Genomic DNA, 22,656 nt, shown 5'->3' on the forward strand with positions numbered 1-22,656 from the left:
ACAGGAAGCAGCACAGAGTTACATAGTGAAACTGGTAAGTTTGAGACTCAGACTTCCTGGGTGGGAATTCTAGCTCCATGGCTCAACCACTCTGTGACCCTGAGAAAGTTGTTTAACTTCTCTTGAGCTTCAAATCTTCCTTGGTAAAATGGTGAGAATTACTGCAACATCGACCGGATAGGGTTTGGGTCAGCAGTAAATGAGATTATCCACACGTGGTCATTAAAACAGTTCCAAGAACAGAAGAACTTTAGAAATATTTGCAATTTATCAAAAATTCTTACTAAGTACCTTCTTATATACTAGGGATACAGTTCAGCAGTTACTAAGTTACAAAGTTGACAAGCCCATGATGTGCAGGTTAAACTACTGAAGTTCAACATTTATCAGATGGGTAATCATAGGCAAATTATTCAAGCTTTCTGTAACACAGGTTTCCTCATCTATAAAATGGATACGATACTAGTACTGCCTTTCTTAAGGTTGTTAAAAAGATTAAAATCTATGAAGCAGCCAGTAAGCCCGTAGTAAAGATTAGGTGTCATTATTATTAATATTACTAGGAAACATTTTCCTCAAGACTGCTGTCTACACTTTCAGGGGAAATCAAAGAAAAATTCAGGACTCCAGGATCTTATTTATACTATCAAAAAGGATTCTTTATGGCCCTCAACATTCTGCATAGCATAAAAAAGGTCGTATGGAATCTATAAAAATAGTACAGATGAACCTATTTGGAAAGCAGAAATAGAGACACAGGTAGAGAACACATGTATGAACAGCAATGGGTAGAGGGTGGCAGTGGGATGAACTGGGAAATTGGGAGACATATATATACTACTATGTATAAAACAGGTAACTAACGAGCATCTCCACAGGGAACTGTACTCAATGCTCTGTGGTGACCTAAGTGGAGAGGATTACAAGGGAAAATAGAAAGCCGCTTCCCAAGATGAGATGGAGTGGCTTCCCTAAACTTAACAGGACCAGGAGGTGGTTAAGCCAATGGATAATAAGAGAATTAGGACCGGGATTTCCGGATGGACGTCTTGAAGCTTGGAACAAACCCCAGTGGTTCTCTAACAGCCTCACAGAATGACAGAAAATGACTGGCTTACAGTCTGAAACTCCTCTGTTTGCATGAAAAGGCACTGAATTTACACCGTCAAGAAAAATCATTGAAGTATGCAGATTCACTCATCCTTCCACCTCCTCTCCCAATTCTCCTGCACATGGAGAGTGATAATAAACCATGAAACCTTTTCTGCTTTTTCCTCAAGGGAATAGAAACAGGGTGGCCTTTCACGCCAAAGTAGCCTGTTATTCTCCTTTTATTCAAGTTCTCTACAATTCATAGAACTTCGAACAACTCACGTGGTTGCTATTCAGAATTTGTCTTTCTTCCATTCTTCCTTGTGATGGCCCCTGTTTATGTATCATGAAGGGACAAAGGCCATAAAAGCAGAATAATTAAGAAAACTGGACTGTTCACTCTGTCCACAGGTGGCCTATTCAGATGAAAATAATTGGAGGTGCTGAAAGGGAAAAAATCAGCTCAACCTAGCAAGGTGCACACACTTGGTAGAGACGACAAAGATCAGAACTGCAAGCGTCTCAAAGTGAGAGGAGCTTTCGGGATTTTCTCAGAGAAAATAACTCCTAAAAATTACATGAAAGGAATTAACAAAGACCTTCTGGAGGCAGTCAAGGGAAAGACCAACCAACATGATGAAAGGGAAGGCGCGCAATCCCGTGCGGAAAGGTTAAAGGAAGAGGAATTGTTTCGCCTGAAGAAAAGGCGAGTAAGGAGTAATTTGATTAAAGGCCTTGTATGTGAAAGATGATGACCAGCCCTTATCCACGTCCAGAGAAGGCCAAATAAGAGAAAATCGATTTGCATTAAAGCCTTAAGAGACGTGAGTTGAATAGAGGAAGGAATTCCTTAACTTCAGGGTGATTTTTTTTTTTTTTAAAGAAGAGTGGGCTGTCATACCTAGCAAGTTAGACCAGAAATTTTTCAGAAGGGACAGCCATCTGTCATCAAATACTTTCATCTCTGGGATGCCAGGAAAGGATGGCCTGGGAGACCCTCAGCAATGTGACTTCAAGGTTTGTTTATTCTCTCGAATACTTGCTTCTTTCACAGCTCTCTTTTAGTACTCCTGAAAAGTTTATTTCTGATGCCTCAGGAAAGAATTAGTCATGTAACTGTAAAAAGAGGCAGGTTCTGATTTCAACACAGCAGTGATTTTGCTCAAATTGCTCTTACAGTTTAATGACATGCAATGGCTTAAAAGCTCAGCCACATCCTTGTCATTAACTCAACTTGCCTGAAGATTTCAAAGGAAGGATGCGATGGTTCTGAGAGTGAACTGATGACCTGGGTGATATTATATTGTCACCTGGATCATAGCTTCTCTTGACAGTCGCATAGAAGAGGAAAAAAGGAGGACAAGCTTAGCAGGCTCATCAAATGTCCTTCGGTATTGGCAGCGTTTACTAAAACCCTGTCACTCCTCTCAGCTGGATAAAAACTGTCAGTGGCCTCTCCTGCTGGTGACGGGCATGCTTGGCCATTGAGTGGAAGCGTCCATGGTCTCCAGACTGGCAAGGGGAACCTATATTTTTCACTTGGGCAGGAGGTCAGCGGTCATCTGGACCAGACAACTTCTGCAGCTCATCACACAGCTGCTGCGTGTTGTCCCTCAGTCCTTAGCCTTGCCTTGAAACCCACAGTTGCTAAAGGTAACCCTGGCCACCACCAGGACCCTGACTTTGCTGGATTCCATGGGACGCTATTCACAGGGCAGGCGATGATAGGAAGGTGCCTCAAAGAGTTGGGCAACAAGGCAGCCCTATGTAAAGCGCCAGACATAGAACAAACTGCAAAGCTGCGTCTCTCCGGCCTCTGATTGGTCCACACATTTGGTGTGTAAACTGTTCAGTTCTTCTAGACCTAGTTAACTACATTCTTCTAGATCTAGCTAACACAGGGATCCTTCTAAAAGGTACACAAGATCCTTCTCAAATGTACCTTGGTCCAACACCTTTAGACAGGTATTATTGGTAAGCATTTTCCTGCCTGGAATAATTCCCGACACAGAAAAGGTACTCAGTAAATATTACTGTCATTCGTGCACGCATCAGGGCATAAGTTGTGTCTGGCTCTTCTGCGACACCACGGGCTGTAGCTCACCAGGATCCTCTGTGCATAGGATTCTTCAGGCAAGAATACTGGAGTGGGTTGCCATTTTCTCCTTCAGGGAATCTTCACAACCCAGGGATCAAACCCAAGTCCTCTGCGTCTCCTGTACTGGCAGGTGGATTCTTTACCCCTGTGCCACCTGTCATTACTATTATTATTTTGTGAAGAATGTAGTAACTATGACTGTGTGCTAAGCTTACAACAACCATAAGAAGTTCTCGGCAGCTTCTTTTTCCTTTTCTTTCTTATAGTATATATAGACATATATATCAACAATGTACGTTATACATATATATAGTAAACAGTACATACGTAGTTAATGTATAATGTCATTATAATGTGTCTATGTATATGTATCATGAATATTTGCATCTTATCAAACTTATTATGTGCCAGGTACCTTTGTCAAGCACTTCATAAACACTGTTTTGCTAACTTAGTCTTGGCTCAAAATAATACCGTTACAGTGACATTATTCATAATATTATTATGATATCACTAACACTAGAAACTAACATTTACTGAGTGTTGATTAGGCACAATGTGCTAAGAATGTTATCTGCTTTCTCCTACTTAATCCTCATGTAAGTCCAGTACTGTTGGCGGTATTATTGTTTTTTATTGTTTTGTATTATACTGTTTTGACTGAGCAGGAACTTGGGCTTAGAGACATTAAGTCACTTGCTCAGAATCACACAGAAAGTGAGAGGTGAAGTGAGGATTAGAAGCCTAGGTCTACGTGACTCTGGTTTTCACACTTTCACTTACTTTGTGCCACATGAGTAACAGGGCTTCAGTATTATTCACTGAAAGAGCAATACTGTAGTGGACAAATGGAATTTGATGTTAGTACAGACGACCCTAAACCATTCCTTTTAGCTGCCTTCCAAAGACCCTACCATGCAGCGCACCCACTACTGCCATTTCACTACTGGCAATATACATCTATTCACATCTTTCTGCACTCTGGAAAGACAGAGCCTACAACCCAACACAGGAAGAATCAGGAACTATGAACAAGACAGGAGGTGCAAAGAGAAAAGAGAATTCACCTCACAGAGCCTGTACTTTTCTTTCCCTTATTCTCTTCCAGAGGCACGTAATAAACACACTTGGATTTACCTTGAATATAATTAACAAACTCTTTATCATTTAGGGAAAATAAATGAAAGTTTTTATTTCTGTAATATTAAATTGACTTTTTAACTTTTGAAGTGAACATGTAAAACATTTCCTTCTTTTATCCCTGCTTGGGGAGTTGTAATTGCATTTTAACTGGTGCTGTTTCAAGAACAATTTTAACCTTGAATTGCAAATGTGCTGGCTGGAAGTGTATATAAATCAATTCAACTTAAGTTTTTATTGTAAAAATATTACAGAGAATAATTAGTTTTTAATCTGTCAGTTCGAGTCAAAGGAAATTTGAAAACTATTCATACTGTTTGTAAGATCTGGTCCATTAGATGTGGGAAAGGACTATCATGGTTGAAGGGGGCAAATGAGAGAAAATCAAAAGTAATGTCATTACTGACCACGGAAAGGCTGATGTGCACGATATTTTATAGGCTGTATATAGAATGGCAATTAGACAAAGCCAGACGACTCTGGCTTTGTCTAATAATAATTATTCTTCTTATTATAAGAATAATAATAAACTCCAGGGTAAACATTGTGATCTATAATGTTGCACCTAAGGTCATGGGGACGTGAGTTTTGTCATACATTTAAGAGGTATGTATGGCTTGGCTGCCGCATGAGTAAACAAGATAATAATGAGGGAATATGAAATTCCCAGTAGCCTGGAGCATTCACAGTTTTACTTATTGAACCATGGCTATAAAACTAAAATCTGAGAATGTTCCATGTCTGCAGGCTGTGCTCTCTCTCTGCAGCTATGGACAGTTTTGGGTGAAGGTGATTATAGAAAGGCCTTCTACAGAAAGAAGATTTAACCATAATTTAACAATGAAACCTACCTGTTATGGGCTAAAGTAGCATCTTCACTCACTATTAAAGGAAAGTCTTTATTCAAATCACTGCACGTTGTGTAGTGTTGGATAGAAACTTTTTGAATTACGTGATTCATCAGTTGTTACGGCCTTGAGATAAATATGAGAGGCCCAACCATCAGCAGTCACACATGGCCATTCCGCTGGAAGTGTGGCTAGTCCTACACATTGAAATGATAGTATTTTGGATACATGAGGTTAAATAAAACATATTATTAAAATTAATTTCACCTGTTTATCTTTAAATATTTTAGTGTGGCTATCAGAAAATTTAAAATGATATATGTGGCTTGTTTGTTGCTGCTGGACAGTGCTGTCTGAGTGGTTTCAGCAATTTAAAAAAAAAGGCAACAAAGCAACCCACCTAATATCTCCAAGTACTTCCTGTGGTGCCAGGCACTAGTCTTGAGCATATCCTACATGCCCTCCATCAATGAATGTCTATAATGACTCCATAAAGTAGGTATTATTATTATTATTTCCATTTTACAGATGAAAGTTGAGGCAGAGTTAGTAGGGTAATTGATTAACTTGGATGAAGAATATAGCCAAAAAGGCAACAGTTTGGCTCCATATGGAACATGGTCTTAATTCAAAAGAGTTGCTCTACTCTTTATGACAGGGACAATATTGGTTGCAATTTTTAAAAGTCATGTCACTTAAAGACCCTACATACACACTATTAAAACTAATACACGAATTCAGCAAAGTACAAGGATACAAGATTAATATTCAGAAATCTTTTATTTGTTTACACTAACAGTGAAATGCCAGAAAGTTTAAAAAAAAAATCCATTTTAAAACTGCATCAGAAAACAAAATATCTAGGAATAAACCTAATCGTTAGGTGAAAGACCTATATGCTGAGAACTATAAGACACAGATAAGGGAAACTGAAGACCCAAAGAAACAGAAAGATATCCCTTGCTTATGGACTGGAAGAAGTAATGTTTAAATGGCCAGATTACCCAGAGCAATCTATAGATTTAACATGATCCCTATCAAATAACCCATGACATTTTTCACAGAACTAGAACAAATATTCCTAAAGTTTATATGGAACTACATAAGACCCTATATTCTTAAAATAATCCTGGAGGGGTGGGGGTAAGAAATCAAAGCTGGAAGCATTACCCTCCCAGACTTAAGACAATATTACAAAGCTACAATAATCAAAACAGCATGCTATTGGGATAAAAACAGATGTATGGATCAACAGAACAGATGAGAGAGCCCAAAAGTAAACCCATATGTCAATGGTCAATTAATCTACAACAAAGGAAGCAGAAATAAATAAAGGGGAAAAGAAAATCTCTTCAGCAACTAGTGTTGGGAAAAGCTGGACAGCTGCATGTAAATCACTGAAGTTAGGACACACCCTCACACAATGCACAAAAATAAACTCAAAAGGCTTAAAGACTTAAATATAAGACATAACACCATAAAATTCCTGGAAGAGAAAATAGGCAAAACATTTTTGGACATTAATTGTAGCAATGTTTTCTTAGGTCACTTTCCCAAAGCAAAATAAATAAAAGCAAAAGTAAACAAATGGAATCTAATTAAACTTAAAAGCTTTTGCATAGCAAAGGAAACCATCAATGAAGCAAAAGCACAACCTATGAAATGGGAGAAAATATTTGGAAACAATGTGCCTGACAAAGGGTTAATTTCCAAAATATACAACTCGACATCAAAAAAACAAATGACCCAATCAAAAAATGAGTAGAAGACCTAAACAGACATTTCGCCAATGAAGACTTGAAAGATGCTCAATGTTGTTACTTATTATAGACATGCAAATTTAAACTACAATGAAGTATCACCTCACACTGCTAAGAATAGCTATTATCAACATGTCTACAAATAATAAATGCTGAAGAGGGTGTGGAGAAAAGGGAACCTTCTTACACTATTGGTGTAAGTGTAAATTGGTGCAGCCACTGTGGAAAACAGCATGGAGGTTCCTCAAAATACTAAAACTAGAGCTACTATATGATCTAGCGTTCCCACTCTTGGGAATATATCTGGAAAAGACAAAAACGAATTTGAAAAGACACATGCACCCCAATGTTCATAGTAACACTATTTACAATAGCCAAGTCATGGAAGCAACCCAAATGCCCATTAATAGATGACCAGTTTAAGCTGTGCCCCCCCTTCACATACACACAATGGAGTATTACTCAGCCATATAAAAGAATGAAATATTGCCATTTGCAATGGTATAGATGGACCTAGAGAATATCATGCTAAATGAAGTCACAAACATTAGATGATATGACTTATATGTGGAATATAAAAAATAATACAAATGAATATATATACAAAGCAGAAATAGACTTATAGACATAGACAACAAAACTTATGGTTACCAAAGAGAAAAATTGGCGTAGAAGGATAAATTAGAGTACAGGATTAACCAACTACTGCACATAGCCAGGCACGTAACAGGATTTACTATGTAACACAGAGAACAATACTGGACCTCTTGTAATAACCTATAATGGAAAATAATCTGGAAAAAATATATATATAACTGAAGCACTTTGCTGTACATCTGAAACTAGCACAATATTGTAAATCAACTATGAACTCCAATGAAAAATCAACAAACTTCAATTTTTTAGAAGTCATGCAAATAAAACAAATAAACTCGTCTTTTTGATAGAACCTCCAAAAAGCGCTTCAACAAAACTGATGCTCAGAGAGATTATATGCAGTATCATATTTCAAACTATAGAAGCCAACAGCCTTGGAAAGTGAAGGTTGGGATAGCTGCCGATGGCCAAAGTATCACCATCTGACAGCCACTGCTGGAGAATGAAACACATCGTAGACAGTAGACTAAAAGTCGTCATGTTCCCTGACTGATCATGAATACGAGGCAGGACCCATCTCAATGTGCTATAGTCCCTGCTCCTCTGGCCTCCTACACCAGACTGAGGGTACTGCCGTTCTGTTTGGGTGACAAAATCATGGATGGATTTTTGCCTGATATTTACAGTCGACCTGAGTGGAGCCACAAAGCCATGCTGACTGCTGATCAACAAGCCAACCAACGTGATTTCATTACCTATACCACATTCAAATCTAGATTATCACAGAAGCCAGTGTTAGAGCTCACTGGCTACAGGGTTGGTTTGAATGTCCAAGGAAACCCACAAAAGAGGCTCATATTTACTCAGAAAGACATCCACATCGTACAAGTCAACAGGAGGGCTCAGCACTCTATTTTAGCGTGAACCTGCTCTCCTTTTCACGGCTGACAGGTCCCCACCCTGTAGAAGAGAAGAGCCTTTGGAGAAGAGGAAGGATGAATGACTAGGAAAGCTTTTTTTTTTTCCCCTGACAGAAGCAGACATGGAATTCTGTCTACTTGTCTTCTCTGAATTGGCCATTTGCCTTTCTGAAATGAACATTCTGTGCTAACTACAGAAAGAATGTTGGCAGGCTCAAGGTGGGAAGGGCTGAAACGATAATACTTGGATGGCTAACACTTTCCTGTCTGAGGACTGACACGGCGGTGACCTCCACTCAGCTCTCCAGCAAGGAACCAGGGCGGCCACATGAAAATGAGTTGCTTCCTCCCTTGGGAAACAGGAAAGGACATATGAAGCTGTGCTTTCTGCAAGTGAAGCATTATCTAAAGGCGGCTCAGAGGCAAGAAACTGGGGAGCCAGTATGACTACTTTATTTCATCACTATTCTCTCGAATCAATAGTACCTACAGAGAGGTCATATACTGAAAAATCTCAGGGGGAAAAAAAAACTCTTTCATTATTTCTCTTTGAGAGTATGAGTAGCAGAGTAGAAGCATAAAAAGATGTTAACAGAGCACTTTTTAAGATACCCAGTTCCCAAATGTCAAAATGCTTCTTATTGACAAATACTTGACAAGACATCCAAGCCTAAAACTCTGTCTTTTGTTTAAGATTCACCAAACTGCAATAAAACCCAGTATGTGTTAAAGGTCTATTTCACCTCAGCCAAACAATTACCCCTCTATGCCTCCGTCTCACACGGCACTCTCCAAAAAAAAACAAAACAAAAAAAGCCAAACTTGAATTTTCTAACCTCATTATCTCAAGCCTTTATATCTTTGAAGACAAAAGCATTTATCTTAATCGACAAAAAGGGTCCCTTTTCAAAGCTCTGTCCCCCGCCCCGAACCTTGAGGATATAAATATTTGGACTGCAGTTTTCTTACATTTTAATAAAACAATGCTGGCCTCACCATGAGGAAGAAAATTTGTTTTATATTTCATTATCTCCTTAAAGCCAGCAGATCCTGTTCAGCAACCAAATTGCTAGTCCTTCTTTTTTCATGACAATGGAATTAAAAGGAAAAAAAGAAAAATCTGAAAGTAAAATGTCTGCCAACTGTAGTAAGGCCAAATTAACCTGTTTCCCCTGGTCACACAGCACCTACTGTTTCCAGTAGGGTCTCTCTCCTTCACATAGGTCCTGCTAGATAATCTGCTCCCTTCCCACCTCCCTCCCTGCCCAGAATGGCAACAAACACTGATGTCTCAGGACACAACCAGCACCTCTGCTGATTTATGAAGAAATGGACACAAGACCAAGGCCATCCAACTTGCTGTTGGCCAACTTCTACTCAGATCTATCTTCCCAAATACTTGACACAAGACCCAGACCCAGCAGCTGGGTGGTGCTGGAGAAGACTCCTCAGAGTTGCTTAGACGGCAGGAAAACAAACCAGTCAATCCTAAAGGAAACCAACCCTGAATGTTCATTGAAAGGGCTGATGCTGAAGCTGAAGCTCCAATACTTTGGCAGTTGATGTGAACAGTCAACTCGAAAAAGACCCTGATGCTGACAAAGACTGAGGGGAGAAGGAGGAGGGGGCAACAGAGGATGATTGGATGGCATCACCAACTCAATGGACATGAGTTTAAGCCAACTCTGGAAGACTGCGAAGGACAGGGAAGCCTGGTGTGTTGCTGTTCATGGGGTTGCAAAGAGCTGGACACAACTTAGCAGATGAACAACAAACCATATTGGGCTCCAATCCCCTCCAAAGAAAACCATACTCAAACTGGGAGAGAGAGATGGCACCAGAGTTTTGCAAAAGGACAGAGTCACAAAGCTGTGGCAGAAACTCTTAAGATGTAAGAGCTGGTCCCTAAAAGAGAGTAAAACTCTAGTGCCTCACTTGCTAGTAACAGTCCTGGTCATGATGTCTTCATCTCAGGATGTCCCTACTCTGGTTTCCTTCAAATATTCCCTCTGAAGTGAGTTACTGTTTCTGATACCCCAAACAGCCCTGACCAGGACACCATCCAATTCTATTTCTCCCACTCCCTTTTCTGTACTCTCTGCCCTTGTTATGAAAATCTCTGGGCATGAAATTCCCATGCCAGCCAGGTTCTTAATCTTGTTGCCCCTGTCTTCTTCTGTTATATTAATTTATCATGCAATTTGAAAACATCCCCCTTCGTCTACATTAGCTTCAACCCGAGCTGACCCACTTTAAGGATGCATTTGTATGGATGTCTCTGATATTAATGTTCCATTTTTCAAACAGTCCTGAGTCAACGGCTCCAATCCACGCATGGTCTTACAAATCCTACCAGTCGTTCTTGGTCCTATTTTATGAAATCATGGAGTAGAAATCTACTCTTCTTTTACTGCAATACACATTGCTGCTGCTGCTGCTAAGTCACTTCAGTCGTGTCCGACTCTGTGCGACCCCATAGATGGCAGCCCACCAGGCTCCCTCGTCCCTGGGATTCTCCAGGCAAGAACACTGGAATGGGTTGCCATACACATTGCATTTTTCATCAAAAACAATATTTCCCCTCTCTTTCCCCCTTCCATCTATTAATCTTCATGGGGTGAGGTGATGTCAAGACCTCTCACCCTCTGGTGGCTCCTCTTTCTCTAATATTTCCCCCCAATCTCATCCCCATTTCACCAAATTCCTACCCACAGTTAAGAGTTCAGCCTTAGCCCACCAGACTATGACATCTGCCAGGTCACACTCAGAGAGACACAGTTCAATGTAGGGGTTGCCAACACGGGTTTGCAATTAGACAAACTCAAGCTTGTTTTTCTGGCTGCAACCTTCATTGACCATGAACCCCTGAGCATGTTATCCAACCTCTCCATGTTTTCCTTATCTGTACACCTGTGTGCAATATACCTAACCCTCAGGGTTGTTTTGCAACGAAATTGATTGCATGTAAAATGCCTATCACACAGAAAGAGCTCCATTGGTGGCATTTTTTTCTTTCATTTCTTCATGTATACCAATTTCTCTTTTCTGAACTTTGGGGAGGTTTAGTAGCTCAGAGCATGACCTTGGGGTCAGACATCCTGGCCTCGCAGCTGGCTGTGTGACCTTGGCAGATCACTTCACTTCTGTTGTGTCTCTTCTGTAAAATGAAGGTACGAACAGCACCTACCTCCTAAGACTGCTCATGAAGACTAAATGAGTTAACGCATATAAAGAGCTCAACAGTTCCTGGCATAAGGTCTCATCATCACAGAGGGTGGCTTTTATCGGCTCAAGGCTGAATACTTACAAGATATCCGCTTTCATGCCTGCTATTCTCTTCAACTAAGTTCATTTGTGGCTGAGCAAGCATGTCTTATATTTTGCAATTCTCGGGTGCAAAAATATGTAAAGAATCAGTGAGAAGCAAAGGATACCAAAAAACAAAATCGTTATCCTGGTTATACTCTAGCAACGTCATCAGGTTAAGTCAACACAAAACAAGTTAAGTATGGAAGCCCTCTGGGGGCTCAGTAGCTACCTGGTGGTAAGAGATGGGGACGGGCCTCCGGAACACTATCCACTCCACAATCTCGCTACACGGTGGGGTCGTCAGAGAACCTGTGTACCTGTAATAGCTCCCCAGGGATGCAGGCAGGAGGTCCCGGAGGATGAAAGGATCCAGAAAGGTCTCTTTCTCTGTTTGGGAGAAGAGGGAAAAGAAAAGCACAGTGGTTAAGTCCTGCTACACGGCAGACACACAGTCAAAACCCTCGGCATCGGGTGCCGCGTCATGAGTCTTGTGTTTGTTTACATCCTGAGAAGCACTAGCATTTGGTGGTGGGAGAGCCATGGAAAATAAAGCAGCGTCTCCCAGGGTGTGTTCTGAGACTTCGCACAGCGCTGTGTTTCATGAAAAACAGGTTCCATGGCGAACAGCACCGGGCAACATGCAACCCTCTCTCTTTCCCCAGGAAACAGACAAAACATTAGCACAGCCGCGCCATTGAGCCCAGCAGAAAAGAAACAGACGTGGTTTTGTTTACCTCATTCCTTTCCAACTTTTTTTAAGCTTTCATAAATTTTTATTAATCCACTGTATTTTAAATATTATTTCAATATTTAATCACAGTTAAAATTATTAATGAGATATTTTATATCTTTTTAACTAAGTCTTTCTAATTAACTTTTTATTTTACATTGGGGGGTGCAGCTGATTTAACAGTGTTGTGAGTTTCAGGTGAACAGCAAAGGGGCTCAGCCATACATATACATGTATCCTTTCTCCCCCAAACGCCCTTCCTATCCAGGCTGCCACATAACACTGAGCAGAGTTCCCTGTGCTATACAGTAGGTCCTTGTTGGTTACCCATTTTAAATATAGCAGAGTTGTGCTAAGTCCATTTTTAATGTCTGTTTTAATTTTTTAATTATTTATTGAAATATAGTTGACTTACAATGTTGTGTTAATCGCAGGGGTACAGCAAAGTGATTCAGTTATACCCACCCTTGTTGCATCATAGACCCCCTTTCCATCTACTACTTATGAACTAATAATCAGGTGAACAAACTCTAGGACACCCATGAGATGAAGTAGGAAAAGGAAACTACGGCAACAATAAACTGCAACTCCAAAGTTGATAACAGTTTCAGTATGGCTTCATCCAAGGCTTACTCAAATCAAAGTGAAATCAAACCAAGGTACGGCCCTGAATTTATAAAATGATGGCCCAGAAAATAGGCTTCTTCTTTTTACAAAAGTGGAGGGGTGTTCTCTTAGGTAGTGGAAATGCCATTTAAGTTGAGACCCAGCACTGATATTGCACAATAACTCTATGAGGAAAACAAGCGAGAGAAGAGCTCAGTTCCTGTGTTGCAGAGCTGGGATATGAGCCCAGGCACCTTGACACCAGAGCTTGCACAATTCTGATTCAGCTAAAGAAGCTAAAGTTAACTAGGTGAATACTGAACAGGAAAAGAAGAGCATTTTAAGCTGCGTGAAGAGCATGTGCAAAGGTCCTGAGGCAGGAAGGAACAATACAAGAGATTAGGGGACTATATTATAACTCTCCCCATTAGACACAGTAGATCATCTAGCTTCTCTCATAGGTCAGAGAAGGTTGTGATCTCCACCTGGCTATTCAAACGACTAGTCTGGAATTCCTTTTAGGAATTCCTCAATCCTTTTAGGGCTATACTAAGGTTACTGTTGTCTAGTCACTAAATCATGTCTGACTCTTTTGTGACCCTATGGACTGTGGCCCACCAGGATCCTCTGTCCATGGGATTTTACAGGCAAGAATACTGGACTTAGTTGCCATTTCTTCTCCAGGTGACCTTCCCACCTCAGGGATCAAACCCTCATCACCTGCGTCTCCTGCACTGACAGGCGGATCTTTACCATTGAGCCACCTGGGAAGCCCAGTCCTGCTAACAGGTTGCCTTAGCTCCTTGATGGCCTCCTCCACAAGCACCCCTGGACACTTCTTGGGAACTGCAAGGCTCCAGGTAACTGCATGGACACTCCTGTGACTTATAGGAACACTCTTTCCAGCCTCACACCTTCTCCCTCCTTTTCCTTTAGAACAACCGGTACACAGGTATTTGGGCAAATGTGTTATCCTTAGACTTAAGAGGTCTATGTAACTGAGGGTTAAGTCAAAAAACCAACAGAGATCAACTAATGAAAATGAAAATTTCTTTTTGGTAGAGATTTGTTGAACAAAACCTAGTATTTATTTCACTTTTACTATATACCAAGCACTCTTCTGAGTATTTACATGTTGCAGACATTTAAACTGGCTTCCCAGGTGGCGCTAGTGGTAAAGAACCTGCCTTTCAATACAGGAGACCTAAGAGATGGAGAGTTCGATTTCTGGATTGGGAAGATGCTCTGGAGGAGAGCACAGCAACCCACTTCTGTATTCTTGCCCGGAGAATCACATGGACAAAGGAGCCTGGTGGTCCATAGGGTTGCACAGAATTGGACACGACTGAAGTGACTTAGCACAGCACACCACAGACATTTAAACAACACTTACTGTATGTGCCAGGCCCTGTTCTAAGAGTTTTGCAAAGACTGATTTATTTAATACTTAAAGACAGTCCCATGAAGCATGACATCATGGGATTATTATTACCATCTCCAGTGCTGTCGTGTACACCCATGTAGCAGAGTTTGGAATTCAGGCTTTCATTTGTCTTAGGCCACCATCACGCCCTTTCCCTTTAGAAACCTTTAGAGTATGTACTTTTAATATTCCAATTTTCCAGATGTAGAACTTAAGGCACAGAGAGGTTAAATCAATAAGCCCCAGGTCACTAGTGAAGACTAAAGCACCAGCAGTTATTCATGAGGCTCAGAAACTTTGGCTGATTCTGCAGAGGTTTTCAGTTCATTTTTTAAAGGGGAAAATTAAATGTTAACTAACAAATGCATCATAGGGTGCTATAATCAAAACGACAAAAGCAATTTCTGTGGGATAAAAGGCTGGAAATAACAGAGTCACCCCTCTACCCGCTGGCAAGTCTAGGCTTTAATTTAACCTGGTTACCAGCCACCTAATGATAAGGGAAATTCTGTTAGTGTGCTTGGCCAGGACTGGCTTGGCTGGGAAGAAGGACCCTTTTGGCCTCTGCTTGCTGCTTCTGGACTTCCTGGGCTGTGCAAATAGTCAATACAAAGCCCCATGCAATACAGTGTGCACAGGGTCTGGCATCAAAAACTGCCACCTTCATTCTTCCACAGTGTTGTAGGTAAACCTGGCATAACACCAACCTGCCTGAGGATCAAGGGCTCTAAACTGAAGGACAGGAAAATCTTCCGAGTTTTCCCCGAGGGGCCTGACCTAACATTAGGGTTGCAGTTAAGCATGCTGGATGCAGACAGGTAGTGACAGGACAATCCCTGTAAGCCCAGGGTAGCAAAGCCTTCATCGAAAGTACCCACTCTGGGAAGAGGCTGTGGCTTTAAAGAATATAGACAGATAAGTCAGAAAAACCTGCCGTGCCAATCAGAGGTGGGTGAATTTCAAAAGGGAACACTATTTCAAGGGAATCGGGACTCTCATATACATTCCTGTATGGGCTCTTAAATTCGGCAAGGACTGATGGGAACTGTAGGCAGGACCACTGCTACAAATACAGCAGTGTTTCTCTGTTCTAAACCAACCAAAGGGCTTCAGACACAGCTTCCAGTTTAATTCATTAGAAGAGAACCTACCCTACAGCTCAGGGAACTCAGTGCGCTGTGGTGACCTAAATGGGAAGGAAATCCAAAAAAGAGGGGATATAGGCATATACATAGACAGTTCGGACTTCCCTGGAGGCTCAGACAGTAAAGCGTCTGTCTACAATGTGGGAGACCTGGGTTCGATCCCTGGGTTGGGAAGATCCCCTGTAGAAGGAAATGGCAATCCACTCCAGGACTACTGCCTGGAAAATCCCACGGACAGAGGAGCCTGGTAGGCTACAGTCCATGGAGTCGCAAAGAGTTGGACACGACTGAGCGACTTCACTTCACTTTAGACGATTCACTTTGCTCTACAACAAAAACTAACAAAACATTGCAAAGCACCTAAAATTTAGTTTTTTTTTTTAAAAAAGGTGCAGTAAGATGAGTGGTGGGACAGTTAGACCTAGTGATGGGGACAAAAAAGGGAGGGGCTTCAGTACTCATTGTTACCACACTGTCACTACTGTTAGACCTCCCTGGGTCGCTGGTTTCGGGAACCCAAGAACCCTTTCTGCAAACCCCATCTTACACAGGAGCCAGGCAAATCAACAGCCAGAGTGCAGCCATCAAGGTGGAAGCTGAGCTGGAAACCCCAGGGACACTTTGAAAACCACCCATCTAGTCCCATTCTTCAATTTTACAGCTGGGAAAATAGGAGACCAAAGAGGATTAATGAACCCAAGGTCAAAACTTAAGGAGAACACAGAGGCTGGGACTGGACTCTTTCTTCAAAGATACCACTGAGAATCAGAAAGTTAAGTCTGTGAGCAGCAAATATCACCAAACGCTGAAAACTTCAGCAGTACCTTCATTTCTCCATTCCTACAGAAACTGGTGAAATGAGCAGATTCTCATTCTACTGGGTTCAGATCCCAACTCTTCCACCTGTGAACTGTGTGATCTTAGTTACTAAACCTTCCCAGGCTGTTGTGAAGATTAAATCAATCAGTATGAGAATGGAGTTCAGAAAGAGCTGGGAACAGACTAAACATCTCGTAAACGACAGATATGATTCTCACTCTAATTCTTACTCCTTGTATTATTACTATTATTATCATTCCTCTAAACTACTAAGCCTATACTTAGCCATGTACTTCCTTGAATGTTTCTGTATGTGTTTTTTTTTTTAAACAGAATTACTAGTGCCTTAAAGGCACAGCATGTCTGATATAGTCTCCATCAGTCCGAGCACTGTAGGTTACAATTTTCTTTGCCAAAGCTCTAGCATGAGCTTCAGAATCAACTAATATTCAATAGCTATGTGACCTTAGGAAAGGCTCTTAACCTCTCTGAGCTACTTCCCTTATCTGTAAAATGGAAAAACTGAGGCTACTTACCCCTCAGGAGTGACAATTAATCAGACTAATAAACATGACATTCTTATTAGCACAGTGGCTTGCAGCCGAGATTAGTTTGTGTTTTAAGCCAGGGACTAGCAAATGTTTCCTAGAAAGTGCCAGAGAGTAATATTTTAGGTACTGCAGGCCAAGAGGCAAAACCAAAGATGTTACATAGGTAGCTATATAACAAACACATTCCCACGACTTTATTAATGATGTTCCAAATGCTAATAACAACTGAGGATGGTTTAAAAAATATACATCTACTAATGGGAAGAATGGAATTCTTTAGGACTGGGGAGAAGGCAGGAATAAGATTGTGCTTAATTAGGGTTCACATATGAGAACAATTCTTAGCTCAGGAGCCACACAAAAACAGTGACACGGACTTGGTCCTTGGGCCACACTGTGCCCACTCCCAATTTCAAGCCAAGCATTGGAGGGTGGAGGGGGGTTGTGTTAGAAAGTCATCCTAGAGCCACAGCAAGAAGCGGGGGTGTGCCAGGCAACTTTTCAGGGGCCTCCATCATTAACGAGGATTTCTTCTATGAACATACATTACAGAATTAACTCTCAAGGTGTTTTCTTTTTCCCTTGAGTTTTCTAAGTTCAACTCAAACATTAATTATTACTGCTATTTCTGAAAATTCCATTTTCTGCTCAGTCCCATAGTGCTCCACTGGCAAGATGGGGGCACTCATAATGCTTAACTGTTAGAAACAACTTTAGAAATGGTAGCCAATATTTCTGGCACTGCCCAGAAAGCTCTCACAGGCCACAAGACACTTAACTGGCTGGACTCAAGATCGAGAGTTCTGAGTATAGCCATTGGAAATAAAGAAGAATGCACTTTTCATCTAAAAATTTACACTCCCTCACTAAGACAATCTTAATAAATATACATCTTATAAATGGATGGACTGCTAAAGCTAGGCTTCTGGAATTGAAACCTAATTAGTCTACCTAACACCCACCTAGAGTCTCTCAGTCATGTCTGGCTCTTTGCGACCCGTGGACTGTAGCCCACCAGGCCCCTCTATCCATGGGATTCTCCAGGCAAGAATACTGTCATTTCCTTCTCCAGGGAATCTTCCCTACCCAGGGATCGAACCCAGGTCTCCCGCATTCCAGGCAGATGCTTTCACCTCTGAGCCACCAGAGAAGCCCAATCTACCTAAAGGCCTGCCTAAGACAAGTTACTTTAATCTTTCTGCAACTGTTTCCTCATCTGTAAAATGGGTTTATAACAGTGACTCATCTGAAGGCTTATCTTATCAGGACAGTATTACATGAATCAACATTAGTTAAAGTGGAGTTGCTCAGTGGACTCTTTGCGACCCCATGGACTGTAGCCTACCAGGCTCCTCTGTCCATGGGATTTTTCAGGCAATAGTACTGGAGTGGGTTGCCATTTCCTTCTCCAGGGGATCTTTCTGATCCAAGGATCGAATCTGGGTCTTCAGCATTGTAGACAGATGCTTTACCATCTGAGCCACCAGAATCAACATTAGCTAAGGGCGTAGGAAAGCACAGAATAAGCAGAGATAAGTACTTGTTACAATGAATCCTATTATAAAGGGGAGTTTGACTCTAAAGCCATCCAGATCAGGACACTCTGCCTCCAACTTTTATCCTAATTAGTAATTTGAATTTGAAACATTGCTGTCCCAGACACTTAACTAGTTGAGAAAAATATTTGAAACACTCTGCTTATCCCACCATTCATTCCATTATACCATAATAAGCAGGTACTGTGCATTACTAGATAAAAGAATTGAAAAGGAATGAATCTCATATTCCACTTTCAAGGATCCCAGTGCTGTATGCAGACAATATTATATTTTAATAATTAATTGTTCATCAAAGAAAAAGATGAGGAACAGGGATGCTAAATTCAAAGTTATTCAAATTGCAAAAATGAATAATGTATGACTTTTTTATTAAATACACACTGTATTAAGTAGTCTACATTTCACCCAACTCTGTCTTTTTCATTTTTAAGCATTTTGAACGACAATATGAATAATCAGTTAGGGGAGGTTTATTTAGAAAAAGAAATACCTTATTTGAATGCAAACGGAGTATATCCGGAGATGATTAAATTTTTCTTATCAATTAGAAAATTTTGTATGAGGGCTTTAAAGTCATGGTCAACCATTAAATGCAGAGAGGCCCAGTTATCCTTGCAGTTTCCTTTCAACATTAAATTATATCTGGCTCAATTCTGTTCAATTTCTTATTTCTGATAGCAGTGCCAGGAGGCAATCTTTAATTAAAGAAAATTTGAAAGATTCAAACATGCATAATTGGATTAAAAATGTGATCATTAAAACATTAGATGATAATCATCTGATTGATTGCATTTTTCAGTGTGTTAATAACCTAATATTTTCAGTGCTTTGGTTATATAGGAAAAAAGAAAGCCTTTATAAAATATGCTGAACAATCAACACAGAGAGGAGACCTATGCACTAATCAAGGCCTACGGAATTATACTGAAAACATAGGCACACACCCCAATTAACAGGGCACTGCGCTATAAAGAGTATGGACAGAATGTGATGGTGTCAATGGGAAGAAAATCCTCAAAACAAGAACTCAACCAATTTCAGGGACGTATATAAAATAGACTAAGAACAGAAAGCCCAAACTTCAATATTTAGCCCAAGGACTGGTTTCTTCAGTGTTTTCCAAAACTTTTTCTAAGGAAAAGCTATTAATTTTTCCCTAAAAGCTTATAATCACTGGGGTAGGACTGGCCTTCTGCTTCATACAGGGAAAGGCAGGGAGAGAATGACACTGGGCAAAAACTGGGGATTAGGTGACGCTAAATGGGAGATTTATGATAGGGCTGCTGAAAACCAATGTGTATGCAAATCACCTGGGATGCCTGTTATACTGTAGATTCTGAGCCAGTGGGCTTGGGAATGGGGACTGAGATTCTGCATATTTAATAATGCTGACCACACTTGAGAGTCAGTTTTTGTGAGGACTGTGTCAGTGGGCTCCTCTGCCTTCTGCAGTCTCATCCTCTGCTGCTTTCTGACCCTTAGGCTAAACCACACGGACCTCTGGCTACTCCATGATCCTTTCACCCCAGGGTCTTTGCACTGCCTCTCCACTCTGCCTGGAACATTTTTTTCACTGCTCTATTCATGGCTGGGTTTGAGACCAAATTCAGCTGCCAACAACTTAGTTATATTTGAATGACCCATTTCTCAATCACATGACTCTCTCTGACTATTGTCCTGCAAATGGGGTTTTAAGCACAGACCCCTTGAGATGGAAGCCTCTGACTGAAAAACCTGAAGATGGAAATGAGCCATGTGCCTACCTGGGGAGGACATTCCGGGCAGAGAGAAAGGCCACTGCAAAGTGGTTCTGCCTGGTGTGTGATGAAGTGAAGCAGAGGAAAAGGAAAACTGAAGAAAAGTTCAAGAGCCCAAATCTGACAACTCAAGGAGGGGGAGAAAAAAAAAAATCAGTTGCTGGTTAAGGATAACCTGGAATATGGCTAAAAATTGTGAAGAGGCCAAAACACTCAACTTAAGTCAGCAGCTCTGGGTGAAGCCTGGACTAGGCACACATGGACTGTGTGATCTGGGAGGGGCGATGGGTCAGACAAGCTGGTGACAGAAGGGCCTGCCGAACAAAAACAAAAAATGGGAACTCATAATGGGGAGAAAGAGCCTGAGGGCCAGAACTCCAGGACTTCAGGAGCTTGGCACCTAGAAGCCCCCACGGAGGTTAGAGAGCATTACATTGTAATTAATGATGGTGGCAGAGGGACTCAAGGAACTCATTTCATGATCTAAATATAAGAAATGAAGCTTGCTCCATCTGACTGGATGGTGACTATCAGACATGCCATCTCTCATCTCTAAGGAGGATTAAAAAAAAAAAAAAAAGGAGGATAAAATGGCAAAGATGGGGCAACCAAGTGGAGCTGGACCATTTTCAAGGTGTAGCTTCGGCAAGGCTTCATGACAGATGACTTTAAGGAACAAGTACCACACTGAGGTTACACAAAGGGGGTCCCTGAGGAGTCACCCCAGAACCACAGAGAACTGCGGGGTTCTGAAGAGTTTCAAAGGATGCTAGTTGTATTCCATGTACAAATAAAGAAAATGAGGTCCGGAGAGGGAAAGCAACTGACCTAAGATCACACAGAGAAGTGCGAGGGAGGCTGGGTATCCTTCTCTACTACCTGATTCCATGTCTCTGGGCACCTTGCCTGCAGCGGATACAAATATGATCCGGTGAAGAAATCTCCCTGAAGACTGAAGAACTCATTTAACCTTGTGGACATAAATCTAATCCTGACGCTGCCCAGCTCAGAATCCTCCAGTGTCTTCTCATTTCATTTACAGTAAAATCCACGCTTCTCATCACAGCCATGAGGCCCTCTAGGATCTAACTCTGCAGCCCAACTTCTCTCCACCCTCTCCCGTGTTGACCATCACCTTCTTCCTCACCTTTCTGTTATCTTTTCCTTCCTGTGTTTACTTATTTACTGTTGGTCTCTTCTCAAGAGTTGGATAATTCCACAAGAGAAAAATACCGCATCTTTTTTGGGTACCCTGTACATCCAGCAACTAAAACACTGCCCAGAACAGAGCAGATGCCCAATCACTGTGAAAAGAGAATGAAGGAACAAACACAGCAGCTGGTGTATTTTAAATAACCAATAAATCCTAGATTTCTTCATAGCCGTGTCACCATCAATCGTGAGATGAACCATTACTTCAAAAGTCATTAATAAAGGCAACAAGTTGCTAATTAAACAATGGTCATAGCTATACAATCTGTGTAATTAGTTAACAGTAGCCTTTTTTTTTTTTTTAAAAGCAAACGGAAACTATATTATACCAAGACTGTGGCTCCTTACTGTATCCCCGGGGCCCAGGACAGTAACTAAGAGAAAAAGCCCACTACACAGGGCTGAAAACATTGACCAAAGCAAGTCACTAAGGAGCTCTAATTCAGAAGTAGGGAAACTGTGCCCCGAGGCCAAATCCTCTCTAGAACCTGCTTTTGTGAATAAAGTTTTACTGGAGCACGGCCATGCCATTGCCTATGGCTGCTTTCTGGCTAAAACTGGGCAGGTGAGTTGTTGCAGCACACAATGGATGGCCGGCAGAACCTAAAAGATTTTGCCATCAATCCTTTTACTGAGCAAGTTCACTGACACTTGCTCCTTTGTGAAGGGTAGGGTGTTTAGAAGGGATGGGGACAAGCAATCCTATTCAAATGTAAATGGAGCAAACTAAATGGTAACTCAGAGATGTGTGGAGCTTATTTCTGCCTCTGAAAGTCTCTGCCAGTGGGCAGAGAATTTAATACATGCCCCTTGGCCTTCACCATGGACGTGGTCTGAGAAAACCTGAGAAGTTCCCACGATGGCATCTTACTGCAGGGTCTGAGCAAGGGCGGCTTAAGCAGGAGAGTGCTCACCTGATAATCAGACTCCTGAATTCAAGGACCTAGGGTGGCCCTCCAAGGTTAACAGCCACTTTACGCAGGTTCAAAGACATCTAACCCCCTTGAGTTTAATGGCAGCTTGAGATGGCCAAATGTGATATTTTGATTTAAAGACTGACGTTGAAGTGAAGCACATGCTGACATTAAGA

At 41.3% G+C, this 22,656-nt stretch overlaps 1 protein-coding gene across 2 annotated transcripts in view; it reads right to left on the reverse strand.

Annotated features, from left to right (window-relative positions):
• Positions 1–22,656, reverse strand: part of PTPRG (protein tyrosine phosphatase receptor type G) — a 765,748-nt gene that overhangs the window by 138,746 nt on the left and 604,346 nt on the right. For both annotated transcript variants that reach the window (XM_068983186.1, XM_068983185.1), the window contains exon 7: positions 11,994–12,151. In XM_068983186.1, coding sequence (XP_068839287.1) covers positions 11,994–12,151 — 158 coding nt within the window. The remainder of the gene's footprint in view (positions 1–11,993; positions 12,152–22,656) is intronic.

This window comes from Capricornis sumatraensis, chromosome 10 (genome assembly GCF_032405125.1).
Source record: "Capricornis sumatraensis isolate serow.1 chromosome 10, serow.2, whole genome shotgun sequence".
Classification (NCBI taxonomy): Eukaryota; Metazoa; Chordata; class Mammalia; order Artiodactyla; family Bovidae; genus Capricornis; species Capricornis sumatraensis.